The 27,597-nt window shown below is 45.5% G+C and overlaps 1 protein-coding gene across 1 annotated transcript in view; it reads right to left on the minus strand.

Moving 5' to 3' along the window:
• Nucleotides 1-27,597, minus strand: part of TMEFF2 (transmembrane protein with EGF like and two follistatin like domains 2) — a 1,040,676-nt gene that overhangs the window by 329,652 nt on the left and 683,427 nt on the right. Inside the window, exon 6 of the mRNA XM_073546700.1 lies at nt 22,789-22,937. Coding sequence (XP_073402801.1) covers nt 22,789-22,937 — 149 coding nt within the window. The remainder of the gene's footprint in view (nt 1-22,788; nt 22,938-27,597) is intronic.

Here is a 27,597-nt window from a genome sequence, read left to right on the forward strand (position 1 = left end):
TAGCATTGCGCTCCTTCACCGGCGTACTTCTCAACCCTGACTAGGGCAGAGTAAAGTACTGCAGTGCACATGCGCTGGGGCTCTTTGGCCTTTTCCTGTGCATGCACACTGCAGTACTTTCTTCTGCCCTTGACAGGGCACAGAGAAATACAGCTGCGCAGGAGCGAGATGCTGTGTGGATGACGTAGGGCGTGCCCATCCACATGAAGCAAGAAGGAGGACGAGAGAAGAAAGGAGGAACTAAATCAAGACCAGAGACGCCCATTGGACCCGACCGCCCCATATGTGAGTATTATAAAAGGTCTCTTTCTTGTCTTGCAGGCCAGATTGGGGGCATATACTTAAATATATTTAACCCCTTAACCCCCAAGAGTGGTTTGCACGTTCATGACCGGGCCAATTTTTACAATTCTGACCACTGTCCCTTTATGAGGTAATAACTCTGGAACGCTTCCATGGATCCCAGTGATTCTGACATTATTTTCTCGTGACATATTGTACTTCATGCTAGTGGTAAAATTGCATTCATATAACTTGCATTTATTTGTGAAAAAACGGAAATTTTCGCGAAAATTTTGAAAATTTCACAATTTTCCAACTTTGAATTTTTATTCCCTTAAATCACAGAGATACAGCACACAAAAAACTTAATAAGTAAAATTTCCCACATGTTTACTTTACATCAGCACAATTTTGGAACCAAAATTTTTTTTGTTAGGAAGTTATAAGTGTTAGGTCGGGGTCACACTAACCGACGCAAAATACGGTCCGTAGTTTACAGGTGTAATACGGATGAATGACCCCTAAATAGTGCTCCGTATGTCATCCGCAAGCAAGGTGTGGTTGCGTATTTTGCGCATGTCAGCATCCGTATGCAATCCGTATGGCGAGATTTTCTCGCCGCCTTGCAAAATGGACATATAATGGAGCCCTATGACATTGTTTCTAACAGAAATGAAATAATAGATATAGACACATAGAATGCATATATATATACTGTATATATATACATATATATATATATATATATATATACACACACAAGTCATTGAGATAAACATATATATATTTATATTTCACAGAGTTCTTCATAGCAGAATAGCCGCTAATTAAATTGCCGGCTTCTATCAAATAATTCCCCAACCTGACATGAAATGACACATGCTTTACATTCAGTAAAGCATTTCATTTCATGTTTTTTTATATGTCTTTGACTAATAATTAGATGTGGGTTTGTGTGCAAAATTTGGGAGTTGTAGTTGTTATATTAAGGGGTTAATTCGATTTTAAAAAATGCGTGGACTTCCCATTGCCCTGTAGCGGTGGCGAATGGGTTAATCTAACAAAGGGTTAATGTCACCTTACAATCGAATGGTGACATTAACCCTTTGATAGATTAACCCACTTGCCACCAATATAGGGCAATGGGAAGCCCACGCATTTTTTAACAAAGAATTAACCCCTTAAAATAACAACTACAACTCCCAAATTTTGCACACAATCCCTCATCTAATTATTAGTCAGCACATATAAAAAAACATGAAATGAAATGCTTTACTGAATGTAAACCATGTGTCATTTCATGTCGGGTTGGGGAATTATTTGATAGAAGCCGGCAATTTAATTAGCGGCTATTCTGCTATGAAGAACTCTGTGAAATATAAATATATATATATGTTTGTCACAATGACATGCATGTATATACAGTATATATATATATGTATTATACATGTATATATCTATTCTTTCTTTCTTTATTAAACCTGTCAGTGTGAGTTTACTGTATAGCGCACTGAATTGTCAGCTTTTATAAAAGACACCGGGTGCGTATTTCTCGCAAGTCATATGTGTGGTCGGCGTGTAATCCGATCCGTATTTTTTGCGCACCCATAGACTTGCATTGGCATATTACGGGCGTAGTACGCTGACAATCGCAGCATGCTGCGATTGGCACGGACCGTAGAATACGCCCGAGAAATATACGGCTGTTGGGAGCAAACCCATAGAGAATAATTTGTCCGTGTGTAATGCGTGCTTTTAACGCCTCTCACTCGTCCGTATTCCTCGCCAGAGAGACCCCAGCCTTAAAAGTTGACCAGCGATTTCTCATTTTTGCAATACCATTTTATTTTTACGGACCACATCACATTTGAAGCCACTGTGAGGGGTCCATATGATAGAAAATACCCAAAAGTGACACCGTTCTAGAAACTGTACCCCTTAAGGTGCTCAAAACCACATTCAAGAAGTTTATTAACCTATCAGGTGCTTCACAGGAATTTTTTGAATATTTAAAAAAAATGAACATTTAACTTTTTTTCACAAAAAAAATATTTCAGGTTCAATTTTTTTTAATTTGCCAAGGGTAACAGGAGAAATTGGACTGCAAAAGTCTATTTTCGAAACCAGACCTCCCAAGGAACTTATCTAAATATGTGGTGAGATCTTTGAACCCACAAGGGCTTCACAGAAGTTTATAACGTACAGCCGTACAATTAAAAAATCATATTTTTTCCACAAAAATGATCTTTTCACCCCCAATTTTTATTTTCCCAAGTGTAACAGGACGCTAAAAGTTATTGTGCAATTTGTACTGACTATGTTGATACCCAATATGTGGGTGTAAACGACTATTTGGGCGCATGGCAGAGCTCAGAAGGGAAACAGCGCCATTTGATTTTTTTGGCAGGAATTGAAATCGGACACCATGTCGCGATTGGAAAACCCCTGATGTACCAAAACAGTGGAAACCCCCCACAAATGACACCATTTTGGAAACTAGACCCACCAAGGAACTTATCTAGATATGTGGTGAGAACTTTGAACCCCCAAGGGCTTCACAGAAGTTTATAACGTACAGCCGTACAATTAAAAAGTCATATTTTTTCCACAAAAATGATCTTTTCACCCTCAATTCTTATTTTTCCAAGGGTAACAGGACCCTAAAAGTTATTGTGCAATTTGTCCTGAGTACACTGATAACCCACATGTGGGGGTAAACCACTATTTGGGTGCATGGCAGAGCTCGGAAGGGAAGCAGCGCCATTTGACGTTTTTGGCTGGAATTGAGATCGGACTCCATGTAGCGTTTGGAAAGCCCCTGATGTACCAAAACAGTGAAAGCACCCCCACAAATGACACCATTTTGGAAACTAGACCCCCCAAGGAACTTATCTAGATGTGTGGTGAGCACTTTTAACCCCCCAGTGCTTCACAGAAGTTTATAATGCCCGATACCCGAGCGTGAAAATAAAAAAATCGTATTTTTTCCACAAACATGATCTTTTAGTCACCAATTTTTTATTTTCCAAAGGGTAACAGAAGAAATTGGACCCCAAAAGTTGTTGTCCAATTTGTCCTGAGTATGCTGATACCCCATAAATGGGAGAAAACTACTGTATGGGCACACGTCAGGGCTCGGCAGGGAAGTAGTGACGTTTTGGAATGCAGACTTTGATGGAATGGTCTGCGGGTGTCATGTTGCCTTTGGAGAGCCCCTAATGTACCTAAACAGTGGAAACCCCCCACAAATGACACCATTTTAGAAACTAGACCCCTAAGGAACTTATCTAGATGTGTGGTGAGCACTTTGAACCCCCCAGTGCATCACAGAAGTTTTTAACGACCGGGTGTGAAAATAAAAAAATCATATTTTTTCAACAAACATGATCTTTTAGTCCCCATTTTTTTATTTTCCCAAGGGTAACAGGAGAAATTGGACCCCAAAAGTTGTTGTCCAATTTGTCCTGAGTACGCTGATACCCCATATGTGGGAGAAAACTACTGTATGGGCAAAAGTCGGGGCATGGAAGGGAAGTAGTGACTTTTTGGAATGCAGACTTTGATGGAATGCTCTGCGGATGTCATGTTGCCTTTGGAGAGCCCCTAATGTACCTAAACAGTGGAAACCCCTCACAAATGACACCATTTTAGAAACTAGACACCTAAGGAACTTATCTAGATGTGTGGTGAGCACTTTGAACCCCCAAGGGCTTCTCAGAAGTTTATAATGCCCGGGCATGAAAATAAAAAAATCGTATTTTTTCCACAAACATGATCATTTAGTCCCCAATTTTTTTATTTTCCCAAGGGTAACAGGACAAATTGGACCCCAAAAGTTGTTGTACAATTTGTCCTGAGTACGCTGATACCTCATGCGTGGAACAAAACTACTGTATGGGCACACGTCGGGGTTTGGAAGGGAAGTAGTGAAGTTTTGGAATGCAGACTTTGATGGAATGGTCTGTGGGTGTCTTGTGCATTTGGAGAGCCCCTGATGGACCTAAACTATTGAAACTCCCCATAAGTGGCCCCATTTGGAAACTAGACCCCCCACGGAACTTATCTAGATGTGTGGTGAGCACTTTGAACCCCCAAGTGCTTCACAGAAGTTTATAACGCCCCGGCGTGAAAATAAGAAACAACCCCAAGAGTTGTTTTCCAATTTGTCCTGAGTAGGCTGATACCCTATATGTGTGGGTAAAACACTGTTTGGGCGCATGGCAGAGCTTGGAAGGGAAGGAGCACCATTTGTCTTTTTCAACGCAGAATTGGCTGGAATTGAGATCAGACGCCATGTTGCATTTGGAGAGCACCTGATGTGCCCAAACAGTGGAAACCCCCCAATTATAACTCCAACCCTAACACCAACACACCCCTAACCCTAATCTCAGCCCTAATCCTAGCCCTAACCCTAGCCCTAACCCTAATGGGAAAATGGAAATAAATACACTTTCTTTTAATTTTATTATTTTTCCCTAACTAAGGGAGTGATAACGGGGGGTTTGATTTACTATTTATAGCGGGTTTTTATTTTTGGCAGCTGTTGCACGCTAAAGGACGCTTTTTATTGTAAAAATGGTTTTTGCACCACCACATATTGAGAGCTATAATTTTTACATATGGTGACGCACAGAGTCATCTAATGTCTTATTTTTTGCGGGACGAGTTGGCGTTTTTAATAGTATCATTTTCGGGCACGTGACTTTTTTTGATCGCTTTTTATTCCGATTTTTGGGACGCAGAATGAACAAAAACCAGCGTTTCATGAATTTCTTTTGGGGGGTGCATCTACACCGTTCCGCCTGCGGTAAAATTGATAAAGCGGTTTTATTCTTGTGGTCAGTACGGTTACAGCGATACCTCATTTAGGTGGTTTTTTATGTTTTAGCGCTTTTATGCAATGAAAACAATTTTATATAAAAAATAATTATTTTTGCATTGTTTTTTCTGCGAGCTATAACTTTTTTATTTTTTTGCTCATGATGATGTATGGCAGCTCATTTTTTGAGGGACAAGATGACGTTTTCAGTGGTACCATGGATATTTATATGCGTCTTTTTGATCGCGCGTTATTGCACTTTTTGTTCGGCGGTATGATAATAAATCATTATTTTTTGCTTCGTTTTTTTATCTTTATTTTTTAAGGGGTTCGCTAAAGGGGTTAACTAATGGGAAAGTTTTATAGGGCAGGTCGTTACAGACGCGGCGTTACCAAATATGTGTACTTTTATTGTTTTTTTTTATTTCCAAAAAATTAATTTATTAGGGAATTTTTTTAAAAAATTTATTTAGCGATTTTTTTAAAATTATTTTTACACTTTTTTTTTAACTTTATTACATTGTCCCAGGTGGGACATCACTGTCCTGTGACAGATCACTGACCTGTCACATCACAGATCACTGTGACAGATCAGCGATCTGTCACAGGCACTGTACAAGGCTTCCTCCTTGTCTGCGCTTTGAAGGCATGAGGAAGCCAGCTCCCTGCAGGCCCGCGAAGGTCCCCGTCACCATCTTGGATTCAGGGACCTGCAGGGATGGAGCCCCCCGCAGCAGCGCTGCACATTGCGCTGCTGTGGGGGGCTCAGGGAAGCACGGAGGGAGCCCCCTCCCTGCCGATGCTTCCCTTTAACACCCGGTACACCGCGATCGTGTTTGATCGCGATGTGCAAGGGGTTAACGTGTCGGGGGCGGGTGTCCGTTGTGATAATCAGCTGACACCCGGCCGCGATCAGCAGCGCTCACCACGTGGGCGCCGCTGATGGCTGTGATGTACTATCCCATCCCTGGAAATTAAGTCCCAGGGCACATGGATGGGATAGTACATCACATGACAGAAAGGGGTTAAAATGTAAAATATGAAAATATTTTTTTACCTAAAATGCAAAGGAAATGTGTCATCTTTAACATTAGGCCTATTAGAGATCACTTCAGCTTCAACTTGCTTATCTGCTCAAAATAACAGTAATTTTGACCAGGGGTGCCCAAACTTTTACATGCCACTGTATACAGCATATTAGAATGCTGTGTATCAGGGCTGAAAGGTACTGGCCTTATCTCATATGGGACAAACCTGGTGACAGTTTCCCTTTAAGCATATTAATATATATATAATATATTTCATCTACAAATTTAAAAAAAATCATTATAGAAGAATTGAAAAACCAGAGCATTCTCCCTTAGCACTGAAATATCACACAGACTATTTTCATTTCTTTTTGTTCCATTGTCACAGAAATATAGTGTTTTTTTAAATGATAAATTCTGACTTCTGAACTGAAAATGATGACTGAACAACAACATATCCTTTCAACTCAAATGTGACAGAATAAATAAAAAGTGACCAATCAACACCAATAAATTGGAAGATTCAGATTTCTACAAAAATATTTCCGTGGATAAGTCCTTTAGTTAGCCATGTGCTATGATTAGTGTTGAGCATTCCGATACCGCAAGTATCGGGTATCGGCCGATATTAGCGGTATCGGAATTCCGATACGGACTTCCGATACTTTTGTCATATCGGATTCCGGAATCGGAATCGGAAGTTCCCATCATGCTATGAGCCTGCTTGCTTTGATTAAGCCAATGGGAATCCTCCGAAGTGTGGGCACATCCTGTTAGGCATGTAGGCATGTTAACTATTGGCATGGCTGTGATTGGCTGCCGAAATGATGTCATGATGCACTATAAAAGCCACCGCAGCCGCCATTTCTGGTCACTCTGCTGTGAATTCAGTTAGGGACAGGCTGCTGTAGAAGACTGTGAGGGACAGTTAGAAATAGCGATTCCACCAAACATCTAGTGCTTTACCCAGGCTACATAAACCACCACTGTAGCCTTCTTTGCCCTAGCAGCAGTGTTCACAGCTGTCTGCAAGGGCTGTGTGAGTGCAGCTCACGCTGTGGAGTGGGTCCTGCAGCCACGTCAGGCTGTAGGCCACCCAGTGTGATCACTGCTGCCTCATACATCTTTTATTTTTTGAGCTGCATTTTTTACATAATTTCAATCTAGTGTGCTTCCATCCGTATCCATATACGTTGGTTGCAAACACTAGTAGTAGACAGCGGAGCCTTTCTGCAGACTTTCAGTGCTAGTGTCCACTTTGCTGCACTGTTCACGGCTGTCTGAGAGGTCTCTGACTGTGTGTGAGTGCAGCTCACGCTGAGTAGAGTGTCCTGCAGCTACGTCTGGCTGTAGGACGCTCAGTGTGCGTCAGTACCTCACACATATTTTTATTTGAGTGCAGCTCATTTTTTCTTCTATTAGTGTGCATCCATCCGTCTCCATCTACGGTGGTTGCAAACACTATATAGGAGTACACAGCGGAGCCTTTCTGCAGCCTGTCAGTGCCAGTGCCCACTTAGCTGCACTGTTGACGGCTGTCTGAGAGGTCTCTGACTGTGTGTGAGTGCAGCTCACGCTGAGTAGAGTGTCCTGCAGCTATGTCTGGTTGTAGGACGCTCAACGTGCGTCACTGCCTCACACATATTTGTCTTTGAGTGCAGCTCATTTATTCTTCTCCTATTAGTGTGCATCCATCCGTATCCATCAACATTGGTTGGTTGCAAACACTATATAGGAGTAGATAGAGGAGCCTTTTTTTCTGGCTTGTGCCCTGCCGGCGCAGCCAGATTAGTATTACCCAATTTTTTTGGAGCCTCATCTTTTGCATTGTAGGTTACCTGCCTGCATTGTAATAGCTCCAAAAAGTTGGTGATACTATCAGTTTCAATTCTTTGTTCACATACTTTGAGTTTGTTTCCAACAAAGAAACCACAAAAAAAGTTCACCAAACACTACATTTGGAACTTGTGTAGGCCACATCAGCTCCTATTAAAGTGTAGTCCACACACACACACTTCATAAAATTAGTGTTTCTTGTACCTGTAACCAGCTGTTCAGGAATAAGCACACTAAGGCCCCCCTTTGTACTTTTCTGCCTATCTTAAGCAGTCTTGCAAGATGAAGAAGGCAGGGAGTAAGGCGCGTGGGCGTGGGCGTGGGCGTGGAGTTTCAGCAGGGAGAGGACGTGGGGATTCTGCAGGGAGAGGACGTGGGGATTCTACAGGTAGAGGACGTGGGGATTCTGGGCCTGCTGCGGGCACCAGTGGATCAGCATCCCCCAGTTTTAGCAGGCAACAGTCCTTTATGCGCAGCTTTGTAGGACCTCAACGTACCCCACTGCTGCGGGAGGAACAAATAATTGAAGCCGTTGTCGGATGGATGGCAGCTAACGCATCGACTTCAATTACTTCCGCATCCTCTCAGGGTCAGAGCACCGAAGAGCAACCATCTGTCTCTTCACCACCTGCCAAAGTGCCCAGGCAGTCAGAGAGACATGGACAGGAGCCATCACAGTCTCTACTTCTGTTCTCGGAATCTGTTGGCTTGGAAAGAGGGGGCCAGCCAAGCAGCATTCCTGAATGTGAAGAAGAGGGAGTATGCAGTGATGCGCAACTTCTTTGTCCCTCTGAATCTGAAGAGGCGAGTGGGCCAGTGCCTATGGTCAGCACACCTCAGTACGCATCAGATGATGATGAGACTCAGTTGCCACTTTCTGGTGCGTACGGTGCTGGCGAGACAACCCCGGAGAAGCAGCTGTTTGAAGAGGGGAGGGAAGATGATGAGGTCCTTGACCCATCATGGCGTGAGGAACAGGAAGGTGGTGGGAGCAGCTCGGAGGAAGAGATTCCCCTACCGGCCAAAACAAGAGGCAGAGGGAGGGGGAAGACTTGGTTGCCTGTACCCTCCACTTCGGCACCCGTTAGGAGCATTCCTCATTCCAAAGGCAAACCGGGCGCTCCCAAGAGTTGCAGTGCGTGGTCCTTTTTTGACACAGTTGCAGATGACATTTGCTTTGTCAAATGCAAGCTGTGTCATCAGAGAGTCAAAAGAGGGAGAAATGTCAGCAACCTCAATACCACAAATATGTGGAAACATGTGCGCACCAAGCACGAGTTGGAGTTGCAGAGACACCCTGAAGACGTAGGCCAACGTACAGCACCACCTACCACCTCTTCAGTTCGTGTTGGGGCCTCTTCCTCCAGCTCACACACTGCTGGTTCGGCTTCCTCACAGGATCGCCAAGGAAGAACCTCTGCCACTGTTGTCCGGAGACCCTGTCAGATTACACCCATAGCAGCACGTTCCCATCCATCCCAGCCATCGGTAGCACAGGCATGGGATAAAAGGCGCCCTTACTCGGCAAACCATCCCCGAGCACAGTCTCTGAATGCTGGCATTGCCAAACTTCTGGCAGTTGAAATGCTGTCATTCAGGCTGGTGGACACTGACACCTTCCGGGACTTAATGGCATTGGCAGTCCCCCAATACAACGTGCCCAGCCGCTTTTATTTCAGCAGGCGAGCCGTCCCTGCCCTGCAGAAACATGTTGAGGGCAAAATAAGACATGCGCTACTAAACGCCGTTAGTAGCAAGGTCCACCTGACCACCGATGCGTGGACCAGTAACCATGGACAGGGACGATACCTTTCCCTCACTGCCCACTGGGTCAATGTTGTGGAGCCGGGTACGGATCTGGAGAGTGGCGCTGTACGTGTTCTTCCAACGCCACGGATTGCAGGACTCCAGTCTGTACACATAGACTCCTCCTCCTACTCAAGTTCCTCAGAAACAGCAGAGCAGGAGCCTGTTACGACCGATATGAGCACAGCCGTGGCCAAACGTCAACAGGCTGTACTCAAATTAATTTCTTTGGGGAATCGAAGCCACACAGCGCAGGAGCTCTGGAATGCTATCAAGCTGGAGAGCGATGTGTGGTTTGGGCCAGCGAATCTCCAACCGGGCTTGGTAGTGTGTGACAATGGCCGAAATCTGGTGGCAGCTCTTGGCCTAGGCAACCTCACACACATCCCATGTCTGGCACATGTTCTTAACTTGGTCGTGCAGAGCTTTCTGAGGGACTATCCGGATCTTGATGCACTGTTGCACAAGGTCCGCATAGAGTGCGCTCACTTGCGACGTTCCAGCACGGCAAGATCGCGCCTCGCTGCTCTGCAGCGACGATTTGGCCTTCCGGAACATCGCATCATATGTGACCTACCCACCCGGTGGAATTCAACGTTACATATGTTGGAGCGGTTGTGTGAGCAGCAGGCAGCAGTCATGGAGTACCAGCTGCATCAGGCGCAAACAAGTCGCACTGTGCGCCGTTCACACTTCAGCACCATTGAGCACCATTGAGTGCCTCTATGAAGGACATCTGCCTCGTTTTGCGTGCCTTCGATGAATCCACGCGGATGGCGAGTGCAGATGATGCACTAGTCAGCATGACTGTCCCCCTTATCTGCCTGCTTCAACAAACACTGCAAGCACTAAGGGATGAGGTTTCGGAAGAGGTGGAGGATGAGGAGTCCCAAATGCCATCTGCTTCTGGACAGTCTGCGCTACGTGTTTCCTCACAAAGGCCTAGGCAGGGGACACTTTGTGAGGAGGATGAGGAGGAGTCGATGGAGGAGGAAGACATCTCTCCAGAGGAGGGAGGTACACAAACCTCTACTCAGTATGTACAGCGAGGGTGGGGTGATGCAGAGCAGGCCGAGGTCACGCCTCAAACAGGGGACAGCGGTTCTTTGGCAGTTGGGAGTCTGCAGCACATGGTTGATTTCATGCTGCAGTGCCTGAGAAACGACCGCCGCATCGCCCACATTCTCGTCTCGGCTGATTATTGGGTGTACACCCTCCTAGATCCTCGCTACTGGGACAGCGTACAAAGGCTCATACCAACGTTGAACCGGGAGCGTAAAATGCGGGAGTACGAAGAGTCACTGGTGCAGTCCATAATGTTTTCCATTCCACCCGACAGCATTGTTGCTAGTGCTTTAAAAAGCAGCTCTGTGCGTCGAGGCAGTGGAGGAAACTCTGCACAAAGAGGGAGCAGAGGCAGCGCCGCAGCACAAGGCAAGACCACTATGGCCCAAATGTGGCAAAGTTTTGTGTGTCCACCACAATTGTCTACACCATCAGCGACGCCTCGAGTCAGCAGGAGGCAACGCTTCCGTCAGATGGTGTCAGACTACATGTCTTGCCCTGTCGCTGTACTCCCAGATGGCTCTTCTCCCTTCAAGTTTTGGGTCTCTAAGCTGGATACATGGCCAGAGCTTAGCCAGTATGCATTGGAGGTGCTGGCTTGCCCTGCTGCCAGTGTATTATCGGAACGTGTCTTTAGTGCCGCAGGTGGTGTACTAACAGACCGTCGCACGCGACTATCTTCCGATAATGTTGACCGGCTGACTTTTCTGAAAATGAACAAGGCCTGGATCTCCAAAGACTTTGCCATTCCTCTTACAGACTAAATTAGTGGTTGGCAACTGTATCCAGGTCTGCTGGTGTGTTCATTTTTCTACCACCTGAACTATAATCCCTGTGCTTCAACACAGCCAGTTGTCGCTCAGATGTGTCGTCTGCACAGAGAAACACACTAGCTCCTGTGTTAGTGGGGTTCAGTAATGCCAGCTGATCCCCTGCTGTGTGGACAGCAAAGTCACCAGCTCCATCAACATTCAAACCACTACTGATTTTTAACCGTGCCCAACTTAGGTCTCTGGCTCCACTGTCTCTACTATTTCCCCTGACCTCCAACCCCGCCATCTACATCTCTGAAGTGGCGTCAGCACAATCTACACTTGTTCCTGTGTTCCTGTGGCTCAGTCCCATCAGTTTATCCCCTGAGGTGTGTCCGGCAAGGTCTCCTGCTCTGTCCACATTCCCATAACCAGTAGTGGGAATGAGGACAGAGCTGGCGAACTTGCCGGACAAACATCAGGGGATCAACTGACGGGACTGAGCACCAGTAACACAGGAACAAGTGTAGATTGTGCTGAAGCCACTTCAGAGATGTAGCTGGCGGGGTTGGAGGCCAGGGTAAATAGTAGAGACAGTGGAGCCAGAGGCCTAAGTGGAGCATGGTTAGAATCAGTAGTAGTCCACAACCTCCATAAAAACCGCTGCCCATTGGCCTCTGCATGCGGCATGCGTAATCCTGGGCTCCAACAGTGTCAGTTGGTGTTCAGAAGTGTCGTCTCCACAGAGCCAAACACATTCGTTCGAGTGTTAGTGGGTTTCAGCACTGCCAGCTGTTCCCCTGCTGTGGAGATGGCAAATCTCCTGCTGCCTTCACCTGCCAAAAACAACAGGCCCCAGCCTGCTCCTCGCCTAATCCTGGGCTCCAACAGCGTCAGTTGGTGTTCAGAAGTGTCGTCTCCACAGAGCCAAACACATTCGTTCAAGTGTTAGTGGGGTTCAGCACTGCCAGCTGTTCCCCTGCTGTGGAGATGGCAAGTCTCCTGCTGCCTTCACCTGCCAAAATCCAGTAGGCCCCAGCCTGCTCCTCGCCTAATCCTGGGCTCCAACAGCGTCAGTTGGTGTTCAGAAGTGTCGTCTCCACAGAGCCAAACACATTCGTTCAAGTGTTAGTGGGGTTCAGCAATGCCAGCTGTTCCCCTGCTGTGGAGATGGCAAGTCTCCTGCTGCCTTCACCTGCCAAAATCCAGTAGGCCCCAGCCTGCTCCTCGCCTAATCCTGGGCTCCAACAGCGTCAGTTGGTGTTCAGAAGTGTCGTCTCCACAGAGCCAAACACATTCGTTCAAGTGTTAGTGGGGTTCAGCAATGCCAGCTGTTCCCCTGCTGTGGAGATGGCAAGTCTCCTGCTGCCTTCACCTGCCAAAAACAACAGGCCCCAGCCTGCTCCTCGCCTAATCCTGGGCTCCAACAGCGTCAGTTGGTGTTCAGAAGTGTCGTCTCCACAGAGCAAAACACATTCGTTCAAGTGTTAGTGGGGTTCAGCACTGCCGGCTGTTCCCCTGCTGTGGAGATGGCAAGTCTCCTGCTGCCTTCACCTGCCAAAATCCAGTAGGCCCCAGCCTGCTCCTCGCCTAATCCTGGGCTCCAACAGCGTCAGTTGGTGTTCAGAAGTGTCGTCTCCACAGAGCCAAACACATTCGTTAGAGTGTTAGTGGGTTTCAGCACTGCCAGCTGTTCCCCTGCTGTGGAGATGGCAAGTCTCCGGCTGCCTTCACCTGCCAAAATCCAGTAGGCCCCAGCCTGCTCCACGCCTAATCCTGGGCTCCAACAGCGTCAGTTGGTGTTCAGAAGTGTCGTCTCCACAGAGCCAAACACATTCGTTCGAGTGTTAGTGGGTTTCAGCACTGCCAGCTGTTCCCCTGCTGTGGAGATGGCAAGTCTCCTGCTGCCTTCACCTGCCAAAAACAACAGGCCCCAGCCTGCTCCTCGCCTAATCCTGGGCTCCAACAGCGTCAGTTGGTGTTCAGAAGTGTCGTCTCCACAGAGCCAAACACATTCGTTAGAGTGTTAGTGGGTTTCAGCACTGCCAGCTGTTCCCCTGCTGTGGAGATGGCAAGTCTCCTGCTGCCTTCACCTGCCAAAATCCAGTAGGCCCCAGCCTGCTCCACGCCTAATCCTGGGCTCCAACAGCGTCAGTTGGTGTTCAGAAGTGTCGTCTCCACAGAGCCAAACACATTCGTTCAAGTGTTAGTGGGGTTCAGCAATGCCAGCTGTTCCCCTGCTGTGGAGATGGCAGTCTCTCCTGCTGTCTCCGCATTCAAAATACAGTAGGCCTCTGCCTACACCCTCCTATTTCCTGGGCTTCAACACAGCCAGTTGTAGTTCGGAAGTGCCATCCACACGGAAAGAGATACTTGCTCCCGTGTCTCAGTGGGGTTCAGTAACGTCAGCTGATCCCCTGCTGTGTGGATGGCAGTCTCTCCTCCTGTCACCTCATTCAAAATACAGTAGGCCTCTGCCTACACCCTCCAATTTCCTGGGCTTCAACACAGCCAGTTGTAGTTCGGAAGTGCCGTCCACACGGAAAGAGATACTTGCTCCCGTGTCTCAGTGGGGTTCAGTAACGTCAGCTGATCCCCTGCTGTGTGGATGGCAGTCTCTCCTGCTGTCACCTCATTCAAAATACAGTAGGCCTCTGCCTACACCCTCCAATTTCCTGGGCTTCAACACAGCCAGTTGTAGTTCGGAAGTGCCGTCCACACGGAAAGAGATACTTGCTCCCGTGTCTCAGTGGGGTTCAGTAACGTCAGCTGATCCCCTGCTGTGTGGATGGCAGTCTCTCCTGCTGTCACCTCATTCAAAATACAGTAGGCCTCTGCCTACACCCTCCTATTTCCTGGGCTTCAACACAGCCAGTTGTAGTTTGGAAGTGCCGTCCACACGGAAAGAGATACTTGCTCCCGTGTCTCAGTGGGGTTCAGTAACGTCAGCTGATCCCCTGCTGTGTGGATGGCAGTCTCTCCTGCTGTCACCTCATTCAAAATACAGTAGGCCTCTGCCTACACCCTCCAATTTCCTGGGCTTCAACACAGCCAGTTGTAGTTCGGAAGTGCCGTCCACACGGAAAGAGATACTTGCTCCCGTGTCTCAGTGGGGTTCAGTAACGTCAGCTGATCCCCTGCTGTGTGGATGGCAGTCTCTCCTGCTGTCACCTCATTCAAAATACAGTAGGCCTCTGCCTACACCCTCCTATTTCCTGGGCTTCAACACAGCCAGTTGTAGTTCGGAAGTGCCGTCCACACGGAAAGAGATACTTGCTCCCGTGTCTCAGTGGGGTTCAGTAACGTCAGCTGATCCCCTGCTGTGTGGATGGCAGTCTCTCCTGCTGTCACCTCATTCAAAATACAGTAGGCCTCTGCCTACACCCTCCAATTTCCTGGGCTTCAACACAGCCAGTTGTAGTTCGGAAGTGCCGTCCACACGGAAAGAGATACTTGCTCCCGTGTCTCAGTGGGGTTCAGTAACGTCAGCTGATCCCCTGCTGTGTGGATGGCAGTCTCTCCTGCTGTCACCTCATTCAAAATACAGTAGGCCTCTGCCTACACCCTCCTATTTCCTGGGCTTCAACACAGCCAGTTGTAGTTCGGAAGTGCCGTCCACACGGAAAGAGATACTTGCTCCCGTGTCTCAGTGGGGTTCAGTAACGTCAGCTGATCCCCTGCTGTGTGGATGGCAGTCTCTCCTGCTGTCACCTCATTCAAAATACAGTAGGCCTCTGCCTACACCCTCCAATTTCCTGGGCTTCAACACAGCCAGTTGTAGTTCGGAAGTGCCGTCCACACGGAAAGAGATACTTGCTCCCGTGTCTCAGTGGGGTTCAGTAACGTCAGCTGATCCCCTGCTGTGTGGATGGCAGTCTCTCCTGCTGTCACCTCATTCAAAATGCAGTAGGCCTCTGCCTACACCCTCCAATTTCCTGGGCTTCAACACAGCCAGTTGTAGTTCGGAAGTGCCGTCCACACGGAAAGAGATACTTGCTCCCGTGTCTCAGTGGGGTTCAGTAACGTCAGCTGATCCCCTGCTGTGTGGATGGCAGTCTCTCCTGCTGTCACCTCATTCAAAATGCAGTAGGCCTCTGCCTACACCCTCCAATTTCCTGGGCTTCAACACAGCCAGTTGTAGTTCGGAAGTGCCGTCCACACGGAAAGAGATACTTGCTCCCGTGTCTCAGTGGGGTTCAGTAACGTCAGCTGATCCCCTGCTGTGTGGATGGCAGTCTCTCCTGCTGTCACCTCATTCAAAATACAGTAGGCCTCTGCCTACACCCTCCAATTTCCTGGGCTTCAACACAGCCAGTTGTAGTTCGGAAGTGCCGTCCACACGGAAAGAGACACTTGCTCCCGTGTCTCAGTGGGGTTCAGTAACGTCAGCTGATCCCCTGCTGTGTAGATGGCAAAGTCTCCTGCTGCCTACACAGTCGTACCACTACTGATTTTTAACCGTGCTCCAATTAGGCCTGTGGCTCCACTGTCTCTCGTATTTCCCCTGTCCTCCAACCCTGCCAGTTACAGCTCCGAAGTGGCGTCTGCACAATCCACACTTGTTCCTGTGTTACAGGTGTTCAGTCCGGTCAGTTAATCCCCTGATGTGTGTCCGGCAATGTCGCCTGCTCTGTCCACATTCCCATTATGGGAATGTGGACAGAGCAGGCGACATTGCCGGACACACATCAGGGGATTAACTGACCGGACTGAACACCTGTAACACAGGAACAAGTGTGGATTGTGCAGACGCCACTTCGGAGCTGTAACTGGCAGGGTTGGAGGACAGGGGAAATACGAGAGACAGTGGAGCCACAGGCCTAAGTGGAGCTTGGTTAAAATTAGTAGTCTACAACCGATCTTAAAATTTCTTCAATGCAGCCTCAGCCTGCTCCGTGCTTGTCCCTGGGCTTCAACACAGCCAGTTGTTGCTCGGAAGTGCCGTCTTCACAGAGTAAAACACTAGCTCCTGTGTTTGTGGGGTTCAGTAACGTCAGCTGTTCCCCTGCTGTTTTGATGGCAATCTGTCCTGCTGCCTCCCAATTGACAGCACATCAGGCCTCAGCCTGCTAAGTGCTTGTCCTAGGCTCCAACATCGCCAGTTGCTGCTCATAACTGACTTTGGCACGGGTACTCCCTCCTGCCCAGCTTGGTTCCAGCCCTGCCTGCTGTTTCCGGGAAGTGTCAATGTCAGTTTGCCACCCCAAGTTGCCATGTCGTGTTGCGGTTGGGTTAGCCGAGGCTAGGGTGCCAGCAGTTTAGGTGCTTCCTATGTGGACTGCGGGTTCTGGTAAGAAAGGCTTGTTCCATAGTGCTAGTAGGACAAGCACCCCCTGTAGGACTGTGTGATTCGGTAACTGCGGCCAGCTTGCGGCATGCCAACTTTGCTTTTCAGGGGTAACTTCTGATACCCCTCCGGGTTCCAGCACCGTCAGCTGGTTCTCATCAGAGCCTTTGGCCTAGGTGCCCCCATCTCGGTATCCGAGTTCCGGCAATGTCTGCTGGTCCTTGGTAGTGCTTTGTAGCACAGGTACCTCCTGCTTAGTAACCGGGTTCCAGCACCGTCAGCTGGTCCTCGGTTGTGCCATTGGCTCTTATTCCTTCTGCTGCCCCTCCGGGTGCCAGCACTGTCAGCTGGTCCTCGCTATTTCCATTTGCTCTTGCAGCTTATGCTACCCCTCCGGGTTCCAGCACCGTCAGCTGGTTCTCGTCAGAGCCTTTGGCCTAGGTGTCTCCATCTCGGTATCCGAGTTCCGGCAACGTCTGCTGGTCCTTGGTAGTGCTTTGTAGCACAGGTACCTCCTGCTTAGTAACCGGGTTCCAGCACCGTCAGCTGGTCCTCGGTTGTGCCATTGGCTCTTATTCCTTCTGCTGCCCCTCCGGGTGCCAGCACTGTCAGCTGGTCCTCGCTATTTCCATTTGCTCTTGCAGCTTATGCTACCCCTCCGGGTTCCAGCACCGTCAGCTGGTTCTCGTCAGAGCCTTTGGCCTAGGTGCCTCCATCTCGGTATCCGAGTTCCGGCAACGTCTGCTGGTCCTTGGTAGTGCTTTGTAGCACAGGTACCTCCTGCTTAGTAACCGGGTTCCAGCACCGTCAGCTGTTCCACGGTTGTGCCATTGGCTCTTGTTCCTTCTGCTGCCATTCTGGGTTCCAGCACCGTCAGCTGGTTCTCGTCAGAGCCTTTGGCCTAGGTGCCTCCATCTCGGTATCCGAGTTCCGGCAACGTCTGCTGGTCCTTGGTAGTGCTTTGTAGCACAGGTACCTCCTGCTTAGTAACCGGGTTCCAGCACCGTCAGCTGGTCCTCGGTAGTGCCATTGGCTCTTGTTCCTTCTGCTGCCCCTCCGGGTGCCAGTACCGTCAGCTGGTTCAAGAGGACAAAGAACAGGAAGACAACCACCAAGATGCAGAACAACAAGAGAGAGAAGACAAAGAAGCATAAAAAAACAAAGCAGAAGAACATTAAGCATAAGACTAATACTCTGAGCAAATGATATTATCTTATTTATAAGCAGAAGAAGACTAAGCAGTGTATGGGGGTGAGTCCGTTCCTCCTCGTGGTGCCCCTGGAAAAGGCCTGCTGCTGCAGGCCAAACTGAACGCAGACAAATCCTGTTGTAAATCTTTTGTGACAGGAAGAACGGAAGGTGTAAACTTCTAACTTTTCTAGATAACAACTACAGGAATGCCTGACACAAACAAGAATATGATGAAGAAGAATAGGAAGAAGATGAAGAAGTTGAATATGTAGAATAATAATTGTTGAATAAGAAGAATATGAAGAATGTAAGAAAAGGAAGAAGAAGAAGAAGAATGTAAAAAAAGGAAGTAGAAGAATTTAAAAAAGGAAGAAGAAGAATGTAAAAAAAGGAATAAGAAGAAGAATGTAAAAAAAGGAAGAAGAAGAAGAATGTAAAAAAAGGAAGTAGAAGAATGTAAAAAAAGGAAGAAGAAGAATGTAAAAAAAGGAATAAGAAGAAGAAGAAGAAGAAGGTAAAAAAGGGAAGAAGAATAAGAAAGAAGAAGAAAGAAGAAGAAGACATACATGTCTGGCAAAATATAAATGAGGCTAACATAGTCAATATCTTTGTAACTCCTAACGTCTTTAAAAAAAAAGTTTAATTCCTGCTATTCCTTTTGATTGGGCTAAAACTCTATGGCTTTAATGTCTCCTCCACCTCCCACAATACATTCTACATTATTCTTAGTTGTTTTTCTTCATGTAGAATTAACCTACAAGGAAAGAAAGGGTTTTTTTTAATTCCGATATTTTGGCCCCATTGACTTGCATTGGTTCCCGGTATCGGAATCGGCGATACCGATATTTTTTTTTAAGATCGGCCGATCCATTCCGATCCGATATTTTCAAGTATCGGCTGGTATCGCTCAACTCTAGCTATGATGTTTCTCTCTTGAAAGGTGTCATCTTAGACACATACCAAAATCTGACATTTCAACGGCATTTCCCGACTTGCGTCTCTCCCTTCACCGCATGACACTGACAGCCATGCTGTGTGTTCATTTCTGATGTCATGTTCAAAGCGCTCGGTAAAAGATAGAACAACAGCAGCTAACTTTCACTGGCCACAGAGAAACATTTACTTCCGAAAAAAAATCAGATTTTACCATTTGACATAACCTTAGGCCTCTTTCACACTTCCGTTTTTTCTTGTCAGTTAAAATCCACCAAAATGGCGGAAAGCGTATCCGTTTGTAACTGATGCAAACGGATGCCACTGGACCGTTCTTTTGACTGATCCGTTGAATGCAGAATTTTAAAGGAACCGCAGAGAGAGAGAGGGAGAGAGAGAATTTGTTTTTCCACCGCCAGAAAGGATTTTAGGGTTAAATTTCTGGCTGACTTCCTTTCTCTGGGCATGCGCACTGTAAAATGCGGATCCTACAGCCAAAAAAACATTGCAGGGTCCGTCCAGGCATGACGGCGGACGCAAATATTTTGGCGGATCCGCAAAAAAACGGATCCAACGGATGGCCATCCGTCAAGATCCCCGGTAATGCAACTCAATGGGGAAAAAAAACGGATCCGCCAAAAAAAATGGCGGATCCGTTTTTTTCTAAAACTGGCGGATTTTGACTGATGGTCAAAAACGGAAGTGTGAAACAGGCCTTAAAGGGAACTTGTCACCAGATTTGGCCGATATAAGAGACGGCCATCACCTTTCAGGGCTGGTACACAGCATTTTATAATGTTGTATATAAGCCCTCAACCCAACCTGTAAGACAAGAAAAATATATTTTATTATACTCACCTGTGCGGCTGTCTGGTCTGATGAGTGTCGCTGGTCTTGGTCCTGCGCCTCCCATCTTCATGTGATGCCACCCTCCTGCCTGCCTCATGTGGATGACGCATCCCTGCATCTTCCTCACAGACTCCCTTGCATTGTGCTTCTGCACAGGCATACTTCTCTGCATTGTTGAGGGCAGGGCAAAGTACTGCAGTGTGCAGATGTTGGGGTTCTTTGACCTTTCCCGGCACCTACGCACTGCAATACTTTGTTCTGCCCTCAACAGGGCAGAAAAGTATGCTTGTGCAGGAGCACGATGCCAAGGAGCCTGTGTGGATGACGCAGGTACGTGTCATCCGCACGAGGCAGCCAGGAGGGTGGCATCACATGAAGATGGGAGGCGCAAGAACAAGTAGAGTGACATCCCTCGGACTGGACCGCTCCCCCAGGTGAGCACAATAAAAGTTATTTTACTTCTCTTGCAGGTCAGGTTGGGGGCAGATACAGTGGGGCAAAAAAGTATTTAGTCAGTCAGCAATAGTGCAAGTTCCACCACTTAAAAAGATGAGAGGCGTCTGTAATTTACATCATAGGTAGACCTCAACTATGGGAGACAAACTGAGAAAAAAAAATCCAGAAAATCACATTGTCTGTTTTTTTTCCATTTTATTTGCATATTATGGTGGAAAATAAGTATTTGGTCAGAAACAAGCATCAAGATTTCTGGCTCTCACAGACCTGTAACTTCTTCTTTAAGAGTCTCCTCTTTCCTCCACTCATTACCTGTAGTAATGGCACCTGTTTAAACTTGTTATCAGTATAAAAAGACACCTGTGCACACCCTCAAACAGTCTGACTCCAAACTCCACTATGGTGAAGACCAAAGAGCTGTCAAAGGACACCAGAAACAAAATTGTAGCCCTGCACCAGGCTGGGAAGACTGAATCTGCAATAGCCAACCAGCTTGGAGTGAAGAAATCAACTGTGGGAGCTATAATTAGAAAATGGAAGACATACAAGACCACTGATAATCTCCCTCGATCTGGTGCTCCATGCAAAATCCCACCCCGTGGGGTCAGAATGATCACAAGAACGGTGAGCAAAAATCCCAGAACCACGCGGGGGGACCTAGTGAATGAACTGCAGAGAGCTGGGACCAATGTAACAAGGCCTACCATAAGTAACACACTACGCCACCATGGACTCAGATCCTGCAGTGCCAGACGTGTCCCACTGCTTAAGCCTGTACATGTCCGGGCCCGTCTCAAGTTTGCTAGAGAGCATTTGGATGATCCAGAGGAGTTTTGGGAGAAAGTCCTATGGTCTGATGAAACCAAACTGGAACTGTTTGGTAGAAACACAACTTGTCGTGTTTGGAGGAAAAAGAATACTGAGTTGCATCCATCAAACACCATACCTACTGTAAAGCATGGTGGTGGAAACATCATGCTTTGGGGCTGTTTCTCTGCAAAGGGGCCAGGACGACTGATCCGGGTACATGAAAGAATGAATGGGGCCATGTATCGTGAGATTTTGAGTGCAAACCTCCTTCCATCAGCAAGGGCATTGAAGATGAAACGTGGCTGGGTCTTTCAACATGACAATGATCCAAAGCACACCGCCAGGGCAACGAAGGAGTGGCTTCGTAAGAAGCATTTCAAGGTCCTGGAGTGGCCTAGCCAGTCTCCAGATCTCAACCCTATAGAAAACCTTTGGAGGGAGTTGAAAGTCCGTGTTGCCAAGCGAAAAGCCAAAAACATCACTGCTCTAGAGGAGATCTGCATGGAGGAATGGGCCAACATACCAACAACAGTGTGTGGCAACCTTGTGAAGACTTACAGAAAACTTTTGACCTCTGTCATTGCCAACAAAGGATATATCACAAAGTATTGAGATGAAATTTTGTTTCTGACCAAATACTTATTTTCCACCATAATATGCAAATAAAATGAAAAAAAAACAGACAATGTGATTTTCTGGATTTTTTTTTCTCAGTTTGTCTCCCATAGTTGAGGTCTACCTATGATGTAAATTACAGACGCCTCTCATCTTTTTAAGTGGTGGAACTTGCACTATTGCTGACTGACTAAATACTTTTTTGCCCCACTGTATGTATAGCATTATAGAATGCTGTCTATCAGCACTGAAAGGTGGTGGCCACATCTCCTATTGGCCAAACCTGGTGACATGTTCCCTTTAAAGGGGTATTCTCATTAAAGTGAGAGCATAACAGTAGAATATGAATATATTTAAAAATTGCTGAGGATGGGAATCAAGGGGAAGTAATAATACTTCATGGTAGCTTCTCAGTTTTGTCTGTGGGAATGTCTTCATCCACATTGCAGCTTAATTCACATGAAAACAACCAATACTGCATCCCTTCTTTTTCAAGTGACAACATATCTCAGCAATATGTCACTTGCCAAGATAGGAACATCCCTTTAAATTTTTATATCTGCTAATCAATACATGCTTAGTAGTTGCACATAACAGTATTGGTCCAAAAATATGAGGATGCTGAAAGATATCTTAGATCGTCTTAAGACAGGGAATCAACCTACTATATCACTTTGAATTGATGAATTGGATATGCCTAGCCTCCTCCCCAAAATTTGTGAAAAAGTGTTAGGGATTTTTTTTCTAAATTCCCTTATTAAGAAAATCTGAACGAGGTATAAACAATCAGCTATAATCTGTTAATAGAGTTTGCTTAATTTTGCCCTAGTTTTATTGAGGAATCACATTATCCCTTTCCTGCATCACTGTATTGTTCTGTAACAAGCCCTATTATGTAATGAGACAGATGAATGATGCAACCCTGCACACTGACTATGTGTCCTAAATACGAGCTGGAGTTTCAACCAACCAGCTAAGCATTTAGCAATATCTTAGCAATTCTGTCTGCAGAAATAATGAAAAACTGTCTTCAAAATGAATTTTGCTGCAGGCATTTACCTTGACATCGACCCAAATACTTGACTTCAATTTTCTCCTGTTTCTGGCATGATGCCTCTTTGATTTGACATGGATTATCGTAAGATTTCCCATCGGAAGCACAAACTGGGTTGAAACTGATGTGGGAGCAGTCAATGTTACACACACACCTAGAGAATCACAAAAGTAAAATAGTTTTAAAGAGAAGCTGCAAGAATAAAAAAAAATAAAAGTTTAATGAAACTTTTCTACACTTTTATAAATCAGTAAGAAAACATTTATTCAGTGATTCTTGCTTTTATTTTTGTTATTATTGTGAACCAATATTTTCTATGCTAATTCCATTGAGATAATTCAATATAAGAAAGGACGGGACATTTTTTTTAATAAAAATATGAAGATTTACAGAAATATTTGTGTGTTGTAAATATGTCATGATCCCAGTGCAGGTTTTCGACCTGCACACCAGGGGTTATATCTTGAGCCCAGAGCAGGCTTTGACCTGCACACCTGGGGTTAATTATTGTGGCCTCTCTTTGGTTCAGGGAGAGCTTCTTATAGCCCTGGGAAGCTCCAATCCCTGTCAGTTATACTTTTGCCTTTGGCCGAGTGTGGTGACCCCTGTATGCCTGTGCCTTGTGCCTGTCTTCTAGCTTGCTTCTATGGTTCTGACCCTGTTCTGTCCCCCGTTGTAAGTTTTCCTTTTGATTCTGTACTGTGTATCTGCTTCTCTGGTTTCTGACTCCTGCTCTGTCCTGAATATCCGTTCTGTATAATCCTTTGGTATTGTTGTGCTATCTCGTGCTTTGACCCTGGCCTGATCTGGTTTATGTCCCTGTCTATGCCCTTTGGTAACTCTGTCCCGTAGTTACCCTTCTAGGAGTTTTCCTTCAGCTCCTAGCTCTCTGGAGTTTAGGCCATTCCCCCAGCAGTCATGTGCTTCAGGTCCTGTTGGTCTGAAGCACGCATATTAACCACTGCTGCCCCGCTCCACAGGTATCTTAGAACACAGTTTGTCTTACTCAGGACACGTGCACTTGCTCAGTGAGCAAGTGCAGTGTGGTGTTCCTGACAGTATACTTGTTCATTACAGTTTATCATCAACGTTTGTTTTGGCAACAGAACACCATTACTAGCCCTACTAGCAGCATAACGTGAAGCTTAGTGACCCCATGGCAAGATCTCCAACTGGACCCCAAAGTATCCCGGGTTTTTAATGGTATTGGTCTTATCATAGTAACCTTTCGGGCTTCCCTAGGCTCTATGGCCTGTGTGAAGCTGCAATTCCTGTATCCACTTTGCCCATGGTCCTACGGAATGTTTTGTCAGCTTCAAGATAGACACAAGAATTTGTTGACCAGAATATGACTGCATGTAAATCAGCAGGTAGAATTTCTGTAGATTAGGCAAAGAATATCTTTTGTAATAGGGGCAAAGAGAGCTGTTTCATTAAGTTTCTGATTTTTCAGAATTTAATTCCATTGTAATAAATATGCCCATCTTTAGTGTACATTGGTGCTAGAGATGGCGCTATACAATATTTGAGTTCATAACTCGCTTCAATAACCGTTTATTATTAGGCTCAATTATAAATTCAAACATACATAAAATAATGATGTAATGGAATATATGGGGTGCACTAAATAAGGTAAGGCATTTGTGAAGCTTATACATGGACTCATTAGACTGCGATCGTCATTTCCATTTTGTGTTCTCTACAATCAAGGTTGTCAACATCGTGTTAAGTTTAGGCTCCCTTTCTCCTGACTAATACAATATACTTGCATCAAAGAAAATAATCGCACACGATGAACTGCTATGGGAAGTTTCCACAGAAATTTTACAAGAACATGAGAAAAATCCTTACCAATTTGGGTGGATTGTCGTTTACATTTGTCTGTGGATTTGCAGCTGTGGACTGAATAGAATATAAAAATATTCCCCCTTTCATAGGTTGCTAGACTTGTGCTCTGCCTGTTTCTCAGTAAACCAGCCTGATGTGTCTCATCTCATGGGACCGCTGCATCTTGTATCTGGCTCCAGCAGTCACATGGGATGTAGCCAGGTTACAAAAATCAACGGATCTGACAGAAAACCCATGGAAGCATAGAGGAAAGTGAGTATAGTGGGTTTTTAGTCTTATTTTTTGCAAAAATTGTTTAATCTGCATATGTCATATTCTGTATATTTTAATTCCAGATAATTTGAGCAGAAAATCCACATAATTTCCTCCTTTTCTGAACATAAGCTAAAAGTGACTATTTTCATCTGATGTCTATGTCCAGTGCTTTGTTAAATACTTAATAAATGCTATATTAAGATCGTATTAAAAAATGACCAAAGTACACACCAAAGTTCCTTATCCAAATGAATATAGTCTATCACCTTTTATGGGAGTATGTCAGGAGGATCAACACAAAGCTGTATATTTGGACATGTAGGTCATAAGAAGCTGAATAAAATGATACCATGATATCCGCAATTCAGTATTTTATTCCAGAGTAATCAATTATTTTGTTAATATGTAAGTTAACTGTTAAGATCTATGGGCCAGACAATGATCTCCCAGGGAATCTGCCTCCAGAACTTATTTTAAATGAAAGGGGGTGTTACCAGTATGAGACATGTGATGACTGACAGTCTTCTCTTCTGATCTACATGTCTCACACTAGTAGTGCCCCCGACCATTTAAAATAAGCTCTGGAGGCAGATTTTCAGAAAGGTCTGTTTCCTGCTGATAGATCTTAACAGCTCATTAACATATGACAGAAATGTGAATTTCTCAGGAATAAGACATTACAATAAGACAAGGGATTGCAGCTTTCAGATTCTAAAGGATAAGGATGGATGCGTCTGAAATGCATTTGCTTTTAAATTAGGGTGTGTAGTTGTGATATTTTAAAAATTTTTTCACTCAATAAAATATTTTTGGGAAGCTTCTGGAAGAAGGGTTTATCGTTTTGAATCTTCAACACCTATCGTGGCACCAATTGTTCCATGCCTTTGAATCCTCCACCCGTGGATGAGCGGACTCTCCTGGTTTTTCGATTGCAGCTATCGGGGTATCATTTCATTCACCCTCCAATGACCTACATGCCCATATAGATGGCTTAGGAGGATCAATCCTACTGACAGATTTGCTTTAAAGTGAACCTGTCATCATGATGCTAGACCAATAATTGAAGGAAGGTATGTAATGACCTTTTAATGTTTATTAAATTCATACCTTGCTTTTAGGATTTTATTTGAAAATTGCAGACAAATCCATCCTTGAAGTTTTAATCACAGCTCTCCTGTCTGTCACTTTATTTACCTGTCAGACTCCGGTCTCTGACAGGCAGGTCAATCCTCTCTTAGTGACCTGCCTTCTCTGCAGAAATTTGGTGGAGGCATTATCATTGTCTGCGGTATGTCTCATCAGAGGGAGCGGTGCATGCACAGATCGATATTCCGGCTCCCACAATGTCATCAGGAGTCTACTGTGCATGGAATCTGAAACAGTAGAAGTGGGTCACTGAGGGAAGAGTGACCTGTGTGTCCGCCCCCCGCACTTGTGTTTAAATATTCAAGGCTAAATTTTTCTACAATTTCAAAATAATATACTACAAGCAAGGTATGGATTTAATAAACTTTAATGAGCCTCTCAACAAATTCCTGATATCCTGAACACTTGATACCTTCACAGTATTTGGTCAGTAGTTTGCATCAGTGTTTCTATGCCAAAAACAGGAGTAGAACTTGCAGCGAAAATCTAACTGAAAGATTGACACCTGTTTCGTATTTTGGAGACACTCCTGGTTTTGACTAACAAGTACTAATAAATAAAGCCTTAAAGAAATGTTTACATTGAGGAAATATCCTGATCATTCTGTCCAGATCATCCAGATAGAAGCTAAATCTTTGCCACACGCTCACTAAACAATCTGAAATCCACTGAAAAGTCTGCTTTTTTCACATCTTGCTTCTTGAAATTCATTCTATGTGGATGTAGCCTACATTTTTTAAAAGCTGAATTCAAATGTGTTATATTTTTCTAGAAAAAATTACTGCCTCAAAAAGACTTTGATCTTTCTAGCTCATCTTTCTAGCAATCAGTTTCCACAAAAAAGATCCTAGTCTGGCTGAAAAGTGTATTTGTCTTATAGTCCCTTGTGTTAAGTACTTAGGTCCTGATTCACTAAGCAGTCTTCAAAACAGCTGACCTGTGCTAAGAAAGATGTGGGCTCAGCGTAGGAGTGCACATCAAAGGGAGAGATTCTGACGTGGGCGTATTATTACACCCAATGTTGGAAAAGGGTTAATATGGGCAAACAGGCTATAGACTGCTTAAAGAAGTGATACGTGTATGCCTAATATCAGATGCCTTGCTGTTGAGAAATCATCTTTCATCACCTTATAAAAATGACCTCTTCCAGGCAGGTAGATTTTGACCAACTGAAGACTAAGGCTCTCAATTAATTGAAGAGAATCTGTCATCACATTTGACCTATATAAACTATGAAAATCAGCATACAGACTATAGATTGCTGAAAACAGTCCTCCCTGTGTGCCTCATATCAGACGTGCTGCTGCTGAGAAATCAACTTTTATCACGTCATGTAATTGACCTCTTCCAGGCTCTGGGGAGGATGTTGCCTGGAAGATAACTCTGCCTCCATAGATTATTTTACATGAAGGGGAGTTACTAGTGTGAGACAAGTAACTAACACAGGACCGGATAAATTAACATTATCCTCTTGCAAATACATTTTTGCAGCTCTCTGAGCTTTGCTGTATTGCACTAAAATATGTGAACCCTGTCTGCCTATGATATGGAAGCTGAAGCCTTGA

Source organism: Dendrobates tinctorius, unplaced genomic scaffold (genome assembly GCF_039654945.1).
Source record: "Dendrobates tinctorius isolate UK_male_01 unplaced genomic scaffold, ASM3965494v1 ptg000150l, whole genome shotgun sequence".
Classification (NCBI taxonomy): domain Eukaryota; kingdom Metazoa; phylum Chordata; class Amphibia; order Anura; family Dendrobatidae; genus Dendrobates; species Dendrobates tinctorius.